The 21,685-nt window shown below is 44.8% G+C and overlaps 1 protein-coding gene across 2 annotated transcripts in view; it reads right to left on the reverse strand.

The window, feature by feature from the left end:
• The window catches only part of LOC139570709 (inositol polyphosphate-5-phosphatase A-like), a 189,605-nt gene that overhangs the window by 101,960 nt on the left and 65,960 nt on the right, over nt 1-21,685 (reverse strand). For both annotated transcript variants that reach the window (XM_071392841.1, XM_071392840.1), the window contains exons 3-4: nt 9,152-9,252; nt 8,371-8,458 (exon numbers count right to left, since the gene is read on the reverse strand). In XM_071392841.1, coding sequence (XP_071248942.1) covers nt 8,371-8,458; nt 9,152-9,252 — 189 coding nt within the window. The remainder of the gene's footprint in view (nt 1-8,370; nt 8,459-9,151; nt 9,253-21,685) is intronic.

A 21,685-nucleotide genomic window follows, 5' to 3' on the forward strand; every position in this document is an offset into this window, starting at 1 on the left:
AGTCTTAGCGCAAACTATAAATAGGGTTAGACGGGTAAACATCTCTCCATATAACCCCGTCTTTGGTCAATGATAATACCCTCACATTATCTTGTAAAGGCCTCTCTGCTCTGAGAGGAGAACGGAGCACTTGAGAGGGACTGGAGTGGAGCTCAAATACGATCATGTTCCTGGGGGCTTAATCTGTTGCATAGACAGATAAGCATCGCTCTGACACTCATGTTAATAAAGGGGGTTTTAAAGAGACGCCGGGAGCAATTTAGCAACGCCTCCCCTGACACCCCAACACACACACACACATCACAAATCTTAACGCACACACTCTCAGCGGCAAGTACCACTTACAGGGATGTCATGCCACCATCCCACTGTATTCACCTAATGGTTATGATGAGGATAGTAGCAGTTTTGACTAGGGTGGAGACATTTGCTATGATTTGTAAAGTTTATTACGGGAGAAATATCTCTTAGAAAGTGACGTGTTATACCTACACAGAGCACAAAACATCAGGAACCCCATCCTAATATCGAGTTGCACCCTCCTTTGCCCTCAGAACAGACTCAATTTGTCGTGGCATTTAAAAAATAAAAATAAACTTTATTTTACTAGGCAAGTCAGTTAAGAACAAATTCTTATTTTCAATGACGGCCTAGGAACAGTGGGTTAACTGCCTTGTTCAGGGGCAGAACGACAGATTTTTACCTTGTCAGCTCGGGGATTCGATCTTGCAACCTTCCGGCTACTAGTCCAAAGCTCTAACCACGCTCTAACCACTAGGCTACCTGCCGCCCCACTCTACAAGGTGTCAAAAGCGTTCCACAGAGATGCTGGCCCATGTTGACTCCAATGCTTCCCACAGTTGTGTCAAGTTGGCTTGATGTCCTATGGGTGGTGGACCATTCTTGATTCACACGGGAAGCGGTTGACACACTCAAACCGATGCGCCTGCCACCTACTACCATACCCAGTTCAAAAGGCACTTAAATATTTTGTCTTGCCCACTCATCCTCTGAATGGCACACATAAACAATCCATGTCTCAATTGTCTCAAGGCGTTAAAAAAATCCTTATTTAACCTGCCTCCTCCCTTTCATCTACACTGATTAAAGTGGATTTAACAAGTGACGTCAATAAGGGATCATAGCTTTCAGAGCAGGTGTTCTTAATGTTTTGTCCACTCAGTACACATTTGTGTATTTGATGTACTTTTGTTCTAAATGAGAATTGTTTCAGAGCTTAGTGTGTTGTAAGAATTCATTAGTGCATGGGAATACGTGTGTGTCTGTGTGTGCATGGGGGGGGGGGGGGGGGGATTATGGGCATGTGAGGGCCCTCAATTGCGGGAGGATTATGGAAATCAAACCAGAGAGATTAGCTAATGGGGAAGTAATGGCCAGTGTCTGCCTGAGCTAACTGGGCCATGCAAATCAAGTGCTGCTGCATGGGAGAATTAATACCCATGGGAATCAGATCAGCTAGTAGCTATGGGGCAGGGCCACGGACTGACGCCAGGCACAGAGGGTAGCTTTCACCAGGAGTGGAGAGCAATGGAGCAGAGGAGACGTCGCCAGATAGTGCCCTCATTGACGTCAACACTCAGCATGTGATCCCAATGCCTCGTCTCCACTGAAACGCCGACCCACTATCTCTCTCCCTGCTCATAAAATCTCTATTCATTCACTCTCGCTTGTAGGATACAGGAAACAAATGTCCTTGTATTCAATCGATAGCAGTTGTCGGTAGGAAAGTTAAAGGGTCATTTTTTAAACATTTTAAACTTCACTCGGGCTTCCGAGTGGCGCAGCGGTCATAGGCACTGCATCTCAGTGCAAGAGTCCCTGGTTCGAATCCAGGCTGTATCACATCCGGCCGTGACTGGGAGTCCCATAGGGCGGCGTACAATTGGCCCAGCGTCGTCCAGGTTTGGCCGGGGTAGGCAGTCATTGTAAATAAGAATTTGTTCTTAACTGACTTGCCTAGTTAAAGTAAGGTTGCATAAAGAATAGTCATCTCCAGCACCACCACAACATCAACAAAAGGGAAAATGGCATGTTTCTATGTTTTGAAGATAAGTGTTTCCCAATGACATCAACCAATTAGTAGGCTATGCCTACTCATTATTGGTTAAAATCACATGTGGCACACCAATGATGTCATTGGAAACACATCCTCATCGAAATGTTTTATTACAAAATGTAGAAATGCGCAATTTTCACATATGCTGGGGTGGTGCTGGAGATAAATGGGAATTTCACAATTTATCAACTTCAAGTATGAGGTTTTGGATGTTAAGTGGTTTACATTTGTTTTTGACTTGGGACATATTGTATGTTGTGTGTTAGGGACATAGCGTAACCCTGATTCAATATGAGATGAGGCAGGAAAACATCCGGAGTATAAGCATACTTGACCGGCCTCATCATGAAAGCAATGGTACCTCATTTCACATGCATCAGTTTCTTTTCTTTTTTTTTTTGCACGTCAGAGGGTTTTTCATTTAGATTTGCGGCAGGCGGTCTAACTCTGTTCCCCCATGCATGGCCTCTCCCCTCTCATTTTCATTCCCACCCACTTGGCGCAACCATTCATCAGGACCCAGGCAGAGGACACTTGCCTGCCTACTCACAAATGCATGGAGCGGCCAATAAAATTAACCCTGTGGCAATTGTTTTACCACACATTTGATAGCCGGGTGTCAGCTCATCCGTTACGGGCCAGGAAATATAAAAAAGTCAAGCTCCAATGTGCAAAAAATGATGACTAAGGGCCATCAATAAAGCATGGCTAATGCCAGATTATGGAGTTAAGACCAGATCTATCAATGACAGACTGGATGGGGACAGAGCAACTTCCTAGGCCTGTTCATTTGGGTTGGAGAAATACACAGACCACAACCTGGCAATGCAGTATAATACTGTAATTTGCTGGTAGAGGAGTAGAGACGGCCAGATATATTTACAGACCAGCACACCAACATCCCTGACCCAACCCTGCTGCTGGCGTAAGGGTGGGAGAGAAGTGGGAGTCGGGGTGTAGGAAGGGGGAGTGAGGGGGATGTTTATTTGCGCTCAACACCTCCTAAGCGATCAATATTTTTAATTTGGGTCCGAGTTATTATTTTTCACATCACTGCGCCGGGGAGCTGAGTAAAGTGGCTCATATTTTAGCGCTAAAAAGATCGATATGACAGGCTCACCTTCACTCTGCCCCTCGCAGGCTGGGGTCCGCACATCATAATGTATGGTGGCAAGGTGCACCTGGCCGCCGCATGCTGGAATCACATCATTATCTGTGCTGGCGATTCCTCCCCCCCCCCCCCCCAGACAGTCCTGATTTACTCCCCGCCTAGGTCCTGCCTGCAGCCCCCACTAAACCAATCCCACCACACACAAACACTTAATCAGAGCTCTGTTTATGAGGGTGAAGGGGACGGACTGTGTGTGTACGTGCGCTTGAATGTGTGCTTGTGTCAGATGCTCATTTTTGTGCTGGTCCAGAGGAGAGCATAGACCAAGTTCCATAGATTAGGCTCCTTGTATTAAATGCATACATTTTTCGGCATTTCCTTTCAATTAATTATATACACATTTTCAACCTACATTTTTCCAGGGAGGCACAGCCTGCTTTCTCTCCCTCATAATTCACTTCTGATGGCAGATTCATTGATTGTCGCTCAACACGTCCTGTGTGTGTGTGTGTGTGTGTGTGTGTGTGTGTGTGTGTGTGTGTGTGTGTGTGTGTGTGTGTGTACAGTATGCGCTTACTTGAATGCCCTGAGTGCATGACTGATGGCCAAGGAGAGTTATGGCCCAACAATGATGACATCTACTCCATTCAAATTGCCTCGCCTGCACTGTAGTTCTCACCATATCGAAATAAGAGCCCAGAGATTTAGTTTTCAATATTTTAACCTGCTTATCCTCACAATGCCATCTCCCTGACCATGAGGGTGGAGGGGTTTGTGTGTAGGTGGGGGTTGGTCCTCCTTGTTGAACCTGCGTGTGTAAACCAGCGTAGCGACCACCCTGTCGTTCTCTCTCTCGCTCTGTAAATGCAGAGCAGGGGATGCTTAAGGGGTAAAGGATGAAACGATCCCCCCATCATCTGGCCGTAAAGGGGGAGGGGAGATGGTGGTGCACCGTGAAAATAGGTGATGAGTACAACGCAAGTGAACACACACAGTCCCAACCCCCGTCATAAATTCCTGGGTGCAGTTTGGATGATTGCATTACTGTGGCCTGTTGGAGGCAGGCATTAAAGCTGCAATGGGTCACTTTTTGGGCGACCCGACCAAATTCACATAGAAATGTGAGTTATAGATCTGTAATTCTCATTGAAAGCAAGTCTAAGAAGTGGTAGATATGTTCTGTGTGCACTATTTCTATGCTTCCCGTTTTTACGTTTTAGCCGTTAAAAAAAAAAGTTTGGTTTTGAACACCAGCTTCAAAACAGCTGAAAATACAATATGTTTGATTATGGAAAATATATTTTGCAGCGGTTTAGGTGGTACAATGATTCTCGACACAATGACCGCTTGTTTTATCACAAACTGAAATTAGACAAACTATTAGAATTTTAGCAACCAGGAAATGGCGCTATTCCCTCATCCCAACCACGGAGACAGATCTGAGCTACTCAGGGAGGCACCATTAGGTTTGAAAAGAAAAGAGCGGGGGAATAATCATGTGAACTGACTAAAGTCTCAAAGTAGGCGAAACTTTGATAGGAAGAACATAAAACGTTTGATTGAACTTCCTAATTTGATAGCTTAGGAATGCGTACCTTCCGTTAAGTCTGTATGTGGGTCTCAGTGTGTATACAGAACGTAGCTGCATGTACGCGTGTGTGTGTGCGCTTGTGCGTACACACAGCACAGACAGAGCTAACTGGATAGACGGAACGGGAGGCTGATGGGAGTGCTCCTAGTGTCTCTCAGAGTGACAACACTAGTCTCCACACCAAAGGACACCACAGGGGAAATCCAATCAAAACATCCAGAGGAGGCGTCAAAGATGGCACCCAGCACAAATAGCAGCTAAACAGATTAAGCCAATGTGACAGCTGGGTTGAGAACAGACGCGGACGCAGAAACTGAGTGCGATTCCTGTCAGAGCAAAGAGCCTGATTTATCCTCTGGCCTCTCACTCCTGTCTTGTGGACCAGAGCAGGGAAGGACGCCTTTAATTTCCCATTAAAATGCTCCGGAACAACTGAGGGCTGTGTGTGTGTGTGTGTTCATTTGTAGGTCACTTGTAGCCATTGACTTGATGCAGAAGGTGTGTGTGTGTTTGTAGTAAATACTATTATACTTTTTTCATAATTCTGCTATGACGCATAGAAAAACAGAGTGAGTGCTGTGACAGAAACTGTGAGGGTGGTGTGTGTTTGCCTACACACACACACCCCAGTCAGTCTGTGAGGAACGCTAGCCTAGGTAATAAAGGCAAGGCATTAGTGAACATCATTCCACATGACACCCCAGCAGCCCAAAGGGCCGGGCCCGTGATAAATATTAATGGCCTGGAACAAGTGGATTGGGAGTTGAGTTATCAGGGCGGGCTTTCCTAATTGACATTTTACCTGCTGTATACCTTAACAGCCCCGTAAAACACCAGGCCTCAGCCTGAGGAGGATGTGTCACTCAAGACACACCCCCCCCCCCCCCCTCCCCTCATCACTGCACAGCACACACACAGGAAAGATGGAGGTTAGGCTGGCCTGCATCCCTCACTGTCGGTCTGCATCCAACACGGGCTCAATGCCTGATTGACGGACTTACTCTGGTATGGAGTTAGGACCACCGTGTGCTAAGTTGGACATAAATCTTAGTCCAGGTTATCACACGGGGGGGGGGGGGGATCTAAAATGTTATATTATACAGTGTCCTACTAGGTCCTACAGTATAGCCTGCCACACTAACAAAAACCTTACCCTCAAAACCAGCCGCCTCTCTCTTTGACCATTTTAGCCTGTTGACATATTCGTCTCATCACAAATCAGAAGAATCAGCCAGTGCTTTCTTGGTAAATTAAGAGTTGTGCTCAAATGACCCAAACAGACACGCACCTCGCTGACACAGCTCGCACACACTCAGCCGTGTGTGCTTCATTAGGTATGGTGAGGCTGCGGCGAGAGGGAAGCATATGGCACCGCCATCCAGCCAGCGTACCCGACAGAGACAGACAGGTAAAGTAAACACTCCCTCAGGTCATTACCATACACTTTCACTACATTATAGCACACCCGCTCGCTGCGGCACTCACATAGATATTCCGAAGGTAGAAACACACACCGGCTGCCATTACTGGTAGGCTCAGGGAGCCACACCGGGGTTGCCACTTACATTATCTGGAAATTGACAGGCAGAGCAGACAACAAACAATTACCCACGAGCAGAAATCGAAGTTTGAGTAAACAAATATGAGTGATGTCATCCGGACTAAATGGCAAGCCCTGTGCGAAGCGCACTGGAGAGAGTCTGTATCCTTACTGTCGCCCCGATTTGAATATCTATAAACATATTTATGTAGTGGTTTGTATACATACATACATACATATTAAAGATATGAGAGTCTAAAAAGGACCACATACAGCAAACCGAATGTTGATCTTCGGTTCGTCTGCCGACCGTCCAGCACGCTGTGTTTCAAGGACCACCCGCTGGTGGATGTCTGACTGCCGACATCTTCATGCGATTCAACCTTCAAGATCGGTTTGCACCGGGTTCGCAAATTACAGCCGGCACTCCGTTCAGAAGTGCTAAGTACTCTCGGCCCGGCAAACGCTATTGGCGTGTCGGAGCCTTAAATGAACTTGGGAGAAATAAAATCAAAAACAAGTGGATATCGTCGTCATCACCTAACCGAAATGGCAGTTCATTCTTTTAGCAATAGGGCAAATGGTTCCAATACGTTCATAATAGGTTTATGAAAAGAGCATTTTTGACTGGTGGCGGTGGGTGTGATTTACCACTGTTTGCTGTTAGGGAGGGAGAGCAGTGTACCGTGGTAATAATACCTCCTAGGATAGAAAGGAAAATCATGACAGACACGGCTCAGCAGTCAAGGCTACACTGATTGTTAGCGGCTTCCTTAAACCACATCTATTCCCTTCTCTTTACGGGCTCCAGAGCCAGAGAATTAACCATCACCCCAGTTCTTCACTTCTTCCAAATGTACTGTTGGGAGTACAACGTTAGCAGCATTAAACGTGCGTGTGTGTGTCCAAAGTGGAGGAAAGGGCAACGGTGTCCGGATGAAACTTTTAACTGGTATCGTCAACACTGAGTATCTGGCTCCACCGAGAGGCCATGCAATGCAACTGACGTGTAGTTGCGCATGATCTAGAGGGAACAGGCCACAAAATTAACCGAGCAACAATTTGGCACAAGCGTTGCACATCTTTGTGATAATCACATCACTGGGGCCCAGGTTCCCTGCCATCCAGGACCTCTATGGCAGGCAGTGTCAGAGGAGGGCCCTAAAGATTGTCAGACTCCAGCCACCCCAGTCATAGACTGTTCTCTCTGCTACCGATGCACCAAGTCTGGAACCAACAGGACCCTGAACAGCTTCTACCCCCAAGCTAGAAGACTGCTAAATAGTTAACCAAATAGCTGCACGGACTATCTGCATTGACCCCTTTTGCACTAACTCCTTTGACTCACCCCATACGCTGCTGCTACTGTTTATTATCCACCCTGTTGCCTAGTCACTTTAACCCGACCTATATGTACATATCTACCTCAATTACCTCGTACCCCTGCACATCGACTCGGTACTGGTACCCTGTGTATATAGCCAAGTTATTGTTACTCATTGCGTATTTATTCCTTGTGTTACAATTTTTCTGAATATTTTTCTCTCTGCACTGTTGGGAAGGGCCCGTAAGTAAGTGTTTCACCGTTAGTCTACACCTGTTGTTGACGAAGCATGTGACAAATAAAATTTGATAACACTTGAAAAGTTGCAGCTGGTTTGCAGATCCACAAGACATTCCATACCATCTAGCACCGCCTTGTGGCGGTCTACCATTATTGCGCATTCTAATAAAATGCTGGGGTCCACAAAGCTGAGGAAAATGAGTCTGTGAGGGTTGAAGTCCCTCAAATAATTACTTGATTGAATTTCTTAATTCACGTCTTACTACCATCTGAGCCTCCCCAGCTTCAGCTTCCATTTTTCCTCGGCCATCTTAACTAATGTCACTGATGTGTGTAGAGCGTTCTGATGGAAATGGCTGCTGTGCAACACCCAGGTGAATACAGCCCATCTGTGGTGAGTCAAGACTGTGTGCAGTAAAACAAAGCTCTCCTGAGATCTAAAGGAAGAGGACCACTTAGCAAGGGCAAATGGACCAGCCGCACTTACTGTGAAATGCTCCTGGGATTTGTAGTTCTCGTCGAGGTAGACACGGACTCTGTTGTACTCCTTCATGGCATCACTGGACAGCAGCTCTCTAGAAGACAGAGGACACACGTCACAATATGAAAATATAGTTATTTCGTGTTCGTTGTTCCGGTAGACTTCCAGTCATTGCGCTAACGCTAGTTAGCAATGGCTCACGAAAATACCTTCAACTTCTTTCAAACGGCACGCAGAGAAATACAAAAATCTCACACTATCCCTTTAAGGGAGAAGAGATGAGGAAGAGGATATTTTGAGAGTATTGGGATATTCTGCTAAATCTGTTGAGGCCTCAGACAGTCTTCTGCTTATTTTATTTCTAATATTTTTTTTATTTAACTTGGCAAGCCAGTTAGGAACAAATTCTTATTTACAACGATTTACACACCTGGACACCCTAAACTGGTTGAAAAAGAGATTCATCAAGAGAGCACTTGAGAGAATCTTTCCAAATCCCCATTGACATAAAACTTTGTTATTCCATCCTATGAATAAACAAGATAGACTACATAAATAGGCCATGCAAATAAGTTAATGGTATTCTAGTACATCCGTTTAATTATATGAAATTCATAACCTTCTGACCTTAAAAAAAAGAACCACCAAAAATGAAACCAAATAAGGTATGTCACCAGAAGGTGGAGTTGTTCACTCATTTTCACAGAGTTTTTGGACATTGTTTTCCTGTGGACCAAGGCAGTGGGTGTTTCCTTGACAGAAGTGTTGCGGTTGCGAGAACACTTACTTGACAAAACAATCCACGTGTGACATGGACGCTTCGTAGTTCTTCCCGCCCACCTCTTGACAGTGCACTGCGATGAAGTGGGGCCTGTGTGATTGGACAGTCTGCAAAGAAGAGAACAAGGCATGGAGTTAACAACTGTCTAGACCACTACTTGATGGTTTCAGTATGAAAAAGATCATTTCATGCACTATTGGTTAAAGCCTGTAAGTAAGCATTTCACTGTAAGGTCTACTACACCTGTTGTATTCGGCGCACGTGACAAATAAACTTTGATTTGATAATCATTTACAACACAAGGAACTTCCCACCCAAATTATCTATCATTCTGAACTTTGCGAACAGAAATGATATGGCCTTCCTCAAGAGAACACTGTTCTCTAAACATTCTACAGAGTCAGATTTCCACAAATAGCTGAATTAAGGGATTTAAAAAAAGTCACAACCAGGCAACAAGCCTAACCAAAAAACCCAAAAGCACCCATTTACAGCACATTGGAACCCTATAATAAGGTCTGGTGGTTTTGGAGTTTGACAGAAGCTGGGTAACACCCAAGACTGGGGGACAAACGACTAGCAGAGGCCAAGATACATTACAGCCAACAGGGAAAACCATCCCAGCTACTGTACAGTATAGTGTCAGACAGATGTGTCTGTGCGCAGGGTGTGACAGACAACGTTGGGAGTTTTAGACGTCTCACTAGATCAATAACGAGTCTCTCACCATTGGGAAACATGACAGAAAACACATGTTACAGAACATAGCCCTGTCATCAAATATACGGTACATGAATGAAGAGATGTTGGCGATCTACACTCCACTACACAAACACCTTGTCCCAGATCTGTTGGGGTCGTCTTGGCAATATCCATAGTCATTGGCAAACAGCACTAACAGATCTAGGATCAGGCTAACAAATACCTGGTCAGAGAAGGAGAGCACTCAGAGCGACGTTACACAGTCATTTCCACTCCAGTCACATGACCTCTCCCATGACCCCCCCCTCCCCTGGTCCCCTAACACTAAGAGGTGTTTGTGAGTGCACTGCCACCAAGCCCAGAGTGTTCAGGGGTGCTGACCCGTAACGGAAAATCCATTGCTGAGTGAATTACAGCGCTCAGAGGCACTCACAGGGTCGAGCTATGGATGGTGGGCAGGCCATAGATCACCGTCACCCAGGATGTGTGGCCTGGGACAGCGTTAAGCCTGGGACAGCTCCAGGCCTGGGGGCCTACTCTGGCCCTACTTCACTCCCCCGCCTGCATTATTCTCACTAAATGCAAAATCTAATAAAAGTAATGTATGGCAATAACACTATGGATTTTCCATCCACCTATGGCTTGTCACTTAGCTGGATGACCCAGAGACTGGGCCCCTAAGAACCAGGGTTCTCAAACTTAGAAAGATTAGTGGACCTATCAGCTCCCACTGAAAAGGTCAGACTCTCAAGGAGCTTTAGCTAGTAGTTACATTGTGTGTGAGCCTGTGGGCACGTGAGAGGGAGAATGCAAGACTGTGTGTGTATTTTGTGTTTTGCATCTGTCCAAGTGTGGGTTTTCTGTTTGTTTTTCCAGGCAGTGTAACTCCAGCTCTAGTTTCCCATGCAGGCTCATAATCCTGAAGCCTAATTTAATCCTACTACTTTAATCAGAAATGCTATTGATAGAAAAGGTCAAACAAGAACAACTATTCAAGTTTCCTCCATCTTTCTGAAGGCCAACCAAACAACCCATTCTAGATACCCTCAACGGCACTTTTAGCTCTATCGGTTCATTTTGATTTCAGACTAAGAGTTATAGTTGACAGATTGATTTTCAATATGAGGGCAATAAAACACACTTTGTGTACAGTCTTGTCAGCCTTAAAGGGATAGTTCATCCAAATTACAAAATTATACATTGGTTTACCCTGCAAGCAGTTTATGAAAAAGGTATGACAGCAATTCATGCTTTAGGTTAAGTTCCCATGCTAATGTTTTGGCCTTTGTGGCACAAATACCATTCGAGTCATGGGACCGATATTAGCACTTTTTCGCACAGCATGTCCAAAAGTACTTAAAATGTATTTTGAAGCTCAACAAAGTAAATTATAGATTATTTAAACATGAGTGAAAAATTCAAATATTGGTCCCATGATTTGAACAGGATTTGTGCGAAATGCTAAAACGTTAGCATGTGGAAACAGTGCCAGGGAAACTAAACCAAATCATGGATTGCACACCTTGTCCATAGACTGCTTACAGGGTGAGGAAACCAATATGTAATTTGGGTGAACCATCCCTTTAAGAGCAGTAAAGATCTATCAGATGCAAGGAACTCCCTTGATAGCGTGACAGTTGCTATATGGTGATGCCTTTAGACCACACAGCACTTGTGATGACAGGTACCAAAACGGTGACGACCAAACAATGTCATATATGCCATTACCATTGAGCACAATATAAAATAATCATTAGGCTTAGCCCATAATTCTGGTTCTCAGTTTGGAAACATTTTACATTTCAACCAATACCTAACTGGAACACAACACACATCATTGACCTCCACCAGTCCAAAACCATTTATAGTAGCCTACATCTAAGCTCACGCCGATTCTCACTACGGGGTTGAACGAAGCACCGTGTATTGGGTCTGATATTTCCCTTCCACATGGTTCTTTTCAGCCCAGTACAGCTTGGCTCGGTGGCTTGGCACAGTTTTGGCTTAGCGGTGTAAAAAGGTTTATTAGATCCACAGAACAAGTGACCACTTGCTCAACGTCAAGCACACCACGTCCACAGCTAGCCTAACTTGTCTGCTATCAGACCAAATTGTCCAATGTGTGTCGTCACAGGAGCCTGGGTTCTGCATAAGATGGAGCCGGGTAAGAAGGCTGATGTTTTACGTGTTCCTATCCAATTGTGTTTTTTTATTCGTTTCTTTGCATTGTTTGTAACTTATTTTGTACATAATGTTGCTGGACATCAGAAGTGCAATTACACACTTATCTCATGATAAGCTGTAGACCACACTATCTACCTAGAGAGTTTCTCTGTATTTTTTGTAGCTGTCAACATACCACCACAGACCGATGCTGGCACTAAGACAGCACTCAATGAGCTGTATTCCGCCCTAAGCAAACAGGAAAACGCTCACCCAGAGGCGGCGCTCCTAGTGGCCAGGGACTTTAATGCAGGGAAACTTAAATCCGTTTTACCAAATTTCTATCAGCATGTGAAATGTGCAACCAGAGGGAAAAAAACTCTAGACCACCTTTACTCCACACACAGAGATGAGTACAAAGTTCTCTCTCGCCCTCCATTTGGCAAATCTGACCACAATTCTATCCTCCTGATTCCTGCTTACAAGCAAAAATTAAAGCAGGATGCACCAGTGACTAGATCAATAAAAATGTGGTCAGTTGCAGCAGATGCTAAGCTACAGGACTGTTTTGCTAGAACAGACTGGAATATGTTCCGGGATTCCTACGATGGCATTGAGGAGTACACCACATAAGTCACTGGCTTCATCAATAAGTGCATCGATGACGTCGTCCCCACAGTGACGGCATGTACATACCCCAACCAGAAGCCATGGATTACAGGCAACATCAGCACTGAGTTAAAAGCTAGAGCTGCGCTTTCAAGGAGAGGGACTAACTCGGAAGCTTATAAGAAATCCCGCTATGCCCTCCGACGAATCATCAAACAGGGAAAGCAACAATACAGGACTAAGATGAAATCGTACTACACCGGCTCTGACACTCGTCGGATGTGGCAGGGCTTGCAAACCATTACAGACTACAAAGGGAAGCACAGCCGAGAGCTGCCCAGTGACACAAGCCTACCAGACGAGCTAAACTACTTCCATGCTCGCTTCGAGGCATAAAACACTGAAACATGCATTAAAACACCAGCTGTTCCGGGAAAACTGCGTAATCACGTCCTCCGCAGCCGACGCAAGACCTTTAAACAGGTCAACATTCACAAAGCCGCAGACGAATTACCAGGACATGTACTCCAAGCATGCGCTGACCAACTGGCAAGTGTCATCACTGACATTTTCAACCTCTCCCTGTCCGAGTCTGTAATACCAACATGTTTTAAGCAGACCACCATAGTCTCTGTGCCCAATAACACTAAGGTAACCTGCCTAAATGACTACCGACCAGTAGCACTCACGTCTGTAGCCATGAAGTGTATTGAAAGGCTGGTCATGGCTCACATCAATACCATCATCCCAGAACCCCTAGACCCACTCCAATTTGCATACCGCCGCAACAGATCCACATTCCCACCTGGACAAAAGGAACACCAATGTGAGAATGCTATTCATTGACTACAGCTCAGCATTCAACACCATGGTGCCCTCAAAGCTCATCAATAAGCTAAGGACCCTGGGACTAAACACCTCCCTCTGCAACTGGATCCTGGACTTCCTGATGGGCCGCCCCCAGGTAGTAAGGGTAGGTAACAACACATCCACCACGCTGATCCTCAACACAGGGGACCCTCAGGGGTGTGTGCTCAGTACCCTCCTGTACTCCCTCTTCACTCATGACTGCACGGCCAGGCACGACTCCAACACCATCATTAAGTTTGCCGATGACACAACAGTGGTAGGCCTGATCACCGACAACGACGAGACAGCCTATAGGGAGCAGATCAGAGACCTGGCCGTGTGGTGCCAGGACAATAACCACTGCCTCAACGTGATCAAGACAAAGGAGATGATTGTGGGCTAAAGGAAAAGGAGGACTGAGCACGCCCCCATTCTCATCGACAGGGCTGTAGTGGAGCAGGTTGAGAGCTTCAAGTTCCTTGGTGTCCACATCACCAACAAACTAACATGGTCCAAGCACACCAAGACAGTTGTGAAGAGAGCTCGACAAAACCTATTCCCCCTCAGGAGACTGAAAAGATTTGGCATGGTTCCTCAGATCATCAAAAGGTTCTACAGCTGCGCCATCGAGAGCATCCTGACTGGTTGCATCACTGCCTGGTATGGCAATTGCTCGGCCTCCAACCGCAAGGCACTACAGAGGGTAGTGCGTACGGCCTAGTACATCACTGGGGCAAAAGCTTCCTGCCATCCAGGACCTCTATACCAGGCGAGGTCAGAGGAAGGCCCTAAGAATTGTCAAAGACTCCAGCCACCCTAGTCATAGACTATTCTCTCCGCTACCGCACGGCAAGCGGTACCGGAGCGCGAAGTCTAGGTCCAAGAGGCTTCTAAACAGCTTCTATCCCCAAGCCATAAGACTCCTGAACATCTAATCAAATGGCTACCCAGACTATTTGCATTACCCCCCCCTCTTTTGCTAATCTCTGTTGTTATCATCTATAGATAGTCACTTTAATAACTCGACCTACATGTACATATTACCTCAACTAACCGGTGCCCATGCACAGTGACTCTGTACCGGTACCCCCCTGTATATAGTCTCGCTATTGTTATTTTACTGCTGCTCTTTAATTACTTGTTACTTTTATTTCTTATTCGCATTTTGTCTTTTATTTTTCTTTAAACTGCATTGTTGGTTAGGGGCTCGTAAGTAAGAATTTCACTATAAGGTCTACACCGGTTGAATTCGGCACATATGACTTAAAACATTTGATTTGAGCTGCAGACTGCAGTGAGAAATGCTATGGTTGTGTGATGAGCCTCCTATCCACTGGGGATGCCTGCCTGATACCTGATGCATTAGCAAATGTATTAAAAATAAATAAATAATTACATGCACATATGTATTCAGACCCTTTACTTTGTTGAAGGACCTTTGGCAGTGATTACATCCTCAAAACTTCTTGGGTATGACGCTACAAGCTTGGCACACCTGTACTTGGGGAGTTTCTCCCATTCTTCTCTGCAGATCCTCTCAAGCTCTGTCAGGTTGGATAGGGAGCGTTGCTGCACAGCTATTTTCATGTCTTTCCAGAGATGCTTGATTCAGGTTCAAGACCGGGCTCTGGCTGGGCCACTCAAGGACATTCAGAGACTTGTCCCGAGGCCACTGTGTTCTTGGGGACCTTCAGTGCTGCAGAAATGTTTTGGTACCCTTCCCCAGATCTGTGTCTCGACACAATCCTGTCTCGGAGCTCTACGGACAATTCATTTGACCTCATGGCTTGGTTTATGCTCTGACATGCACTGTCGACTTTGGGTACTTAAAATAGACATGTGTTTGCCTTTCCAAATCACGTAGATTTACCATAGCTGGACTCCAATCAAGTTGTAGAAACATCAAGGATGATCAATGGAAACAGGATGCACCTAAGCTCAATTCTGAGTCTCATAGCAAAAGGTATGAATACTTATGTAATAAGGCATCTGTTTTTTATTTATAATACATTTGCAAACATTTCTACAAACCTGTTTTCGCTTGTCATTATGGGGTATTATGTGTAGATTGATGAGGATTTTGGCTGTAATGTAACAAAATGTGGATAAAGTCAAGGGGTCTGAATACTTTGAATTAATTACAAAAGTATGTGGACACCCCTTCAAGTTAGTGGATTCAGCTATTTCAGCCACGCCCGTTGCTGACAGGTGTGTAAAATCGAGCACACAGTCATGCAACCTCCATAGACAAACATTGGCAGTAGAATGGCCCGTACTGAGAAGCTCAGAGACTTTCAACGTGGCTCTGTCAGAGGATGCCACCTTTCCAACAAGTCATTTCGTCAAATGTCTGTCCTGCTAGAGCTGCCCCGGTCAACTAAGTGCTGTTATTCTGAAGTGGAAACGTCTAGGAGCAACAACGGCTCAACCACATCTTCTAGAGGAAAGCCTTCCCAGAAGAGTGGAGGCTGTTGTAGTAGCAAAGGGGTTGAATGACTAGCAGGTGTCCACATACTTTTGTCATGTAGTGTATATCCTATCAATTATGGCACAAGACGCACACACCATTGAATATTTTTTACAAGTGAATTCCATTCCAGATTTTTTCTAAAGACTGGATGCATATGGCAACAAAGAAAGCCCACTTTTCTCTGAAACTTCTCACTTTGATGGGCTGTAATCTAGGGAGGCTTAGTACTATTTCATGGTACTGATTAGGAGGTGGAAAATAACATGGCTGGAGAGTGTGACAGTGTGCGGAGGGGGGATAAAATGGGCTTCTGAGGGCACGTGATGTGATGAGAAGTCCTTCCTAGACACTGAACTCTGTCCACCTGTTGCTGTACATTCAATCAACAGTCTTTACAACACTAATTCTACAAATCACACACACGCGCACAATCGCTCACGGACAGGCTCACACACACAGACAGACAGTCTTTTATTACATTTTGAGTCAAACTCCCCTCACATGTGAGAAAGTGTAAGTCGCTCTGGATAAGAGCGTCTGCTAAATGACTTAAATGTAAATGTAAATGTTTGTATGAGCCCGGGTGTATCCTGTGTGGCCAGTGGCCCGTGATAGCCGGGTTAGGTTTCCAATGCAAATAGATTGAGGGATCAATCAACTCAGCATAACGCAATTCAAAGCATTGTTTATACTGCACTCTAGCGCCGGGATACCATTTCACTCCAATGCACATGTGGAGCAGGCAAATGCCCTGCTTTGCCTGAAGATCACTCCAGTCAGTCGGTGCCACTCTGCTGCGTGCCAGCCCAGTGGACTAGTGAAAGCTGCCTGGATGCCCATCAGATCCACGCTTATTGAACAAACAGAAACACACATTATTAAATCCTTCTATAGAGTAGAGGACAGTCTATCAGATCATTCATAGACACATTGTAGTGGGTTTAGTAAATGCCTAGCCTTGCCTGCCGATATACACTTGTCATTTGTATACTGTGGTCTCATCTGCAGGCAGGGAGTGTGACCGCATGCCTGCTTTGGGAGTGTTTGAACAGAATGTATGTCTCTGATACTAATCAAGTGGTGTCCAAAGAACACATTTTATTTCCTGAAGCTGCCTTTCGAGGAAAACCCTGAAGCAAGGGCTTGTATCAACAGTAGGCTAGTTCCTTGAGTGGGACACACACACACACACACACACACACACACACACACACACACACACACACACACACACACACACACACACACACACACACACACACACACACACACACACACACACACACACACACAGAGCAGGGCAAACTTGCAGGATGTCCTTTCGATTATAACAACCAAAAATGCAGTTAAACAGCTTTGTTCAGGATGTGGCCGTTGCCACCTTTCTGTATCTGATGGCCCGGTTTCACAAGGACCTTCAAACTACCCTCCATAAAAACAAAAGCAATCTTAACAAAATAGCCATTCCAAATGTGGTTTCCTGCAGTGCGAGTTGCTTTCCAACACTATCAAGTATAGTGAGACATTGGACTATTTCTCAATATGAACTCTTTTTGACCCACTGTCTAAACTGTACCACTTTCAACCACACAGTAAACTTTTTTAAAGAATGTATACCGACGGGGCAAGGATCACTTGTTGATAATATTGATGCTGCAAATTCAAAATGGCTTGCATCATCTATTCCTTACCACACAAAATTCCTTACAACAGACATCGGTCTTCTCTCATCTGTTGATAGTGTGTGTGAATGAGAGAGGTTACAATATGTGTGCTAAGCTGATATATAAGTAACTTAGAGAGCCGTGTGAGAGGGGTGAGTAGGGGCAGGCTAACATAGTCGTGAGCCTTGCAACGCTACACTATGAGCTCTAGCATACACTGGTGCTGTTCTGTCTCAGTTGCCCTAGGAGTACACAGTATGGTGCTGCTTTCCATGACGTCACCCAGCAGCACACCACATAGCTGGCATGAGCCTGCAGGCCTGCCTAGTTCACACAGCAGGGGCACACCTCTTTCTATCTCATTCATTCTTCCTCTCGCTCTCTCTCTCTCTCTCACAGACACACACGCAAGACACCCCCTCCCACCCACACACACACACACCCACACAAAAACACCCACAGAAAAACACACTTAAATCCTGAGGCAATCAACCTGTCCATGCATGCCTCAGGGTTAATTCACTGTCATAAACGCACACAGCGAGAGCATGGTGAACAACTGACAAACTAGAGCTCAAATGAAAAAGCCAGCTGACTCCATGACTTCTCTTGACTACTATATCTAATGTATGAAGGGGAGAGACCAACAGGAAATTCTGTGTTTGTGATCATCTTGAGCTCATCTGCATTTGCGTCACTTCAAAACCAAAGCACCGCGAAAAATTGTTAAGAAAATAATATGCAAATTTAGAACAATGTGCAAATTTTCACATTTGATTTTGGCTGTGTTTTTGTGCATCTGAAAGTAAACCGAAAATGTGTTGACTGTCAAACAGTGTTCAGGTGGTGTTAGCGTTGGTTTATGTGTGTGACGTGTGAAAGCCAGGAGCAGGCTTGATTTTGACACATCCACAGAGTTTTCTAAGAACAGTCACTTCTGTCACCACACTCAGTGTGTGTGTGTGTGTGTGTATATGTGTGTGTGTGTTGAACCAACAAAAAAAGTGATTTACCTGAGTCTTAAATAAGCCATACGGTAACCTCTTTTTTTCACCTACTCAGTTTAAATCAAAGAACAGGTGACTTGAATGATGACTACAGAAAGCATTAGGGAGAAAATACTTCTGTCAGCACAAACACCTGTTTAAAGCAGGCGAGTGTTTATTTTTAAAAAAAATCATGTGGCTGATCCGAAGGCACACCTACATCTATGCTAGCTTGTTCTAAAAGGACTTCAAAACGGCTGATAAAAATGCATCGCAAGCCATTACGCACAGGTCTCCTGTATAAAACATGTATGCGGTGTGTGACGTCCAACCTTCCACGTGTATCAGTGTCTCTCTCGGGCTGTTTGTCTGCATGTGTAACTATATCCTGGTCTTTCTGGCTCTGTGTGAATCCACATCTCTCGCTGTGAATGTGACTGTGTGCTTATCCTTGTGTCTACGGCTGTGCTTGTATCCACGTCTCTATGGCTCTGTGCGAATGGATGCATTTCATTATCGACGCGTTTCTAAGGCTGTCTGTGATTGTGTGTATACGCGTCTCATGACTCAGTGAACGTACGCGTAGCACTATCAACGTTTCTCTCTGTCTGTGTGTGACTGCGTGTGTGTCCATACATAGATACGAGGCAGCACCAGGGCCCTCAGCAGCCCAGAGACATAACTATCACACACACCATGGTCAGATGGCAACCAGGGACGATAAGGAGAGGCAGCATGCGGCCTCTAATCCCTTCCTCACTTCCACCAGATAGGAGATCAAGAGAGACACGGGCCTACTGAATCACTCATTGGATATGCGCACTGCACTGCACACTACAGCGCATGGATACCATCTCTACTCGCTCACTGCCACTTGCTACCGCAGTGATTCCGTTCCACAAGCTAGGAGAGACATGGGCCTACTGAAGCCCTCCCTTTCTAGTCAGAGTCACCTCTCACTGCACCACTGTAGAGTACACCATCTCTACTCACTCATAGACACCATAACTTCTCCGCTGTGTCGGTCATAGTGATACTACAGCCCAGCTGAGTACAAGTTTAAACACAGTGCTAAGGGAGAAATCCCACACCTTGAAGTGCACTGTTCCAAGGCATTAACCTGTGGCGTACTACTGTAAGTTACATGGCAAGGCCTTTGGTGTAATGCAGTGTAGTTTGTCTGTGTATGTGTGCAGTTAAGAGGATTAGACCTAGGCTTAATTCAGGTTATCATTAACTTCTTATGGCTGGGGGGCAGTATTGAGTAGCTTGGATGAATAAGGTGCCCAGAGTGAACTGCCTCCTACTCTGTCCCAGATGCTAATATATGCACATTATTATTACTATTGGATAGAAAACACTCTGAAGTTTCTAAAACTGTTTGAATGATGTCTGTGAGTATAACAGAACTCATATGGCAGGCAAAAACCTGAGAAGAAATCCAACCAGGAAGTGGGAAATCTGAGGTTTGTAGGTTTTCAAGTCTTTGCCTATCCAATATACAGTGTAAAATTTTGTCCGACGCACTTCCTAAGGATTCCACTAGATGTCAACAGTCTTTAGAACCTACTGTGAAGGGGGAGCGAATAAGAGCTGTTTGACGAAGAGGTCTGGCAGAATGCCATGAGCTAAGTCAGGCACGTGGCCGTGACAGCGAGCTGCGTTCCTTTTCATTTCTAAAGACAAAGGAATTGTCCGGTTGGAATATTATTGAAGATTTATGATAAAAACATCCTAAAGATTGATTCTATACATCGTTTGACATGTTTCTATGAACTGTAATGGAACTTTTTGACTTTGTCTGGACTAAGTGACTGCGCCTTGTGAATTTGGATTTGTGAACTAAACGCACAAACAAAAAGGAGGTATTTGGACAAATGATGGACTTTATCGAACAAAACAAATATTTATTGTCGAACTGGGATTCCTGGGAGTGCATCCCGATGAAGATCATCAAAGGTAAGTGAATATTTCTAATGCTATTTCTGACTTCTGTTGACTCCACAACATGGCGGGTATCTGTATGGCTTGTTTTGGTGCCTGAGGACTGTACTCAGATTATTGCATGATGTGCTTTTTCCGTAAAGCCTTTTTGAAATCTGACACAGCGGTTGCATTAAGGAGAAGTATATCTTTAATTCCATGCATAACACTTGTCATTTTCATCAACATTTATGATGAGTATTTCTGTAAATTGATGTGGCTCTATGCAAAATCACCGGATGTTTTGGAAGCAAAACATTACTGAAAATAATGCGCCAATGTAAACTGAGATTTTTGGATATAAATATGAACTTTATCGAACAAAACATACATGTATTGTGTAACATGAAGTCCTATGAGTATCATCTGATGAAGATCAAAGGTTAGTGATTAATTTTCTCTATTTCTGCTTTTTGTGACTCCTCTCTTGGCTGGAAAAATGGCTGTGTTTTTCTGTGACTTGGCGCTGACCTAACATAATCAGATGGTGTGCTTTCGTCGTAAAGCCTTGTTGAAATCGGACACTGTGGTGCGATTAACAACAAGTTTATCTTTAAAATGGTGTAAAATACTTGTATGTTTGAGGAATTTTAATTCTGAGATTTCTGTTGTTTGAATTTGGTGCCCTGCAATTTCACTGGCTGTTGTCAAATCGAGGTTTCAGTCGTAAGAAGTTAAACAGGTGACCTGTAGCTGCTCTCTGTGCTTCCAGAACCTTGGCTTGGCACATAACCAGTCGGCACAAACATGCATAATTCTAATACACACCTGGCAACTAAGCTCATGCCACTCTTATTGGCATATAAGGCAATGGTCCATCTTCCAAATGGAATACAGAACGGTACTACCCTCTTCACACTACTGAGCCAAATTAAGCCGGATCAAGCTGAGCTGTACTGCACTCGCTTGGTTACGCATCTGCTACAGTTGCTGGAATGGTGCTGGTGAGGAAAATATGTAAAGAAAATATACAAAAAAAATGTAAATCCAAGACATTCCATATGTTAAGTTTTGTATGGTAACTAGCTAGGTGGCTAACATTAGCTAGCTGGGTAATGTTAGCTAGGCCAGGGGTTAGGGTAGCTAAAAGTGTTAAGGGTCGGGTTAGGGGAAG

This window comes from Salvelinus alpinus, chromosome 3, assembly GCF_045679555.1.
Source record: "Salvelinus alpinus chromosome 3, SLU_Salpinus.1, whole genome shotgun sequence".
In the NCBI taxonomy this organism is placed as follows: Eukaryota; Metazoa; Chordata; class Actinopteri; order Salmoniformes; family Salmonidae; genus Salvelinus; species Salvelinus alpinus.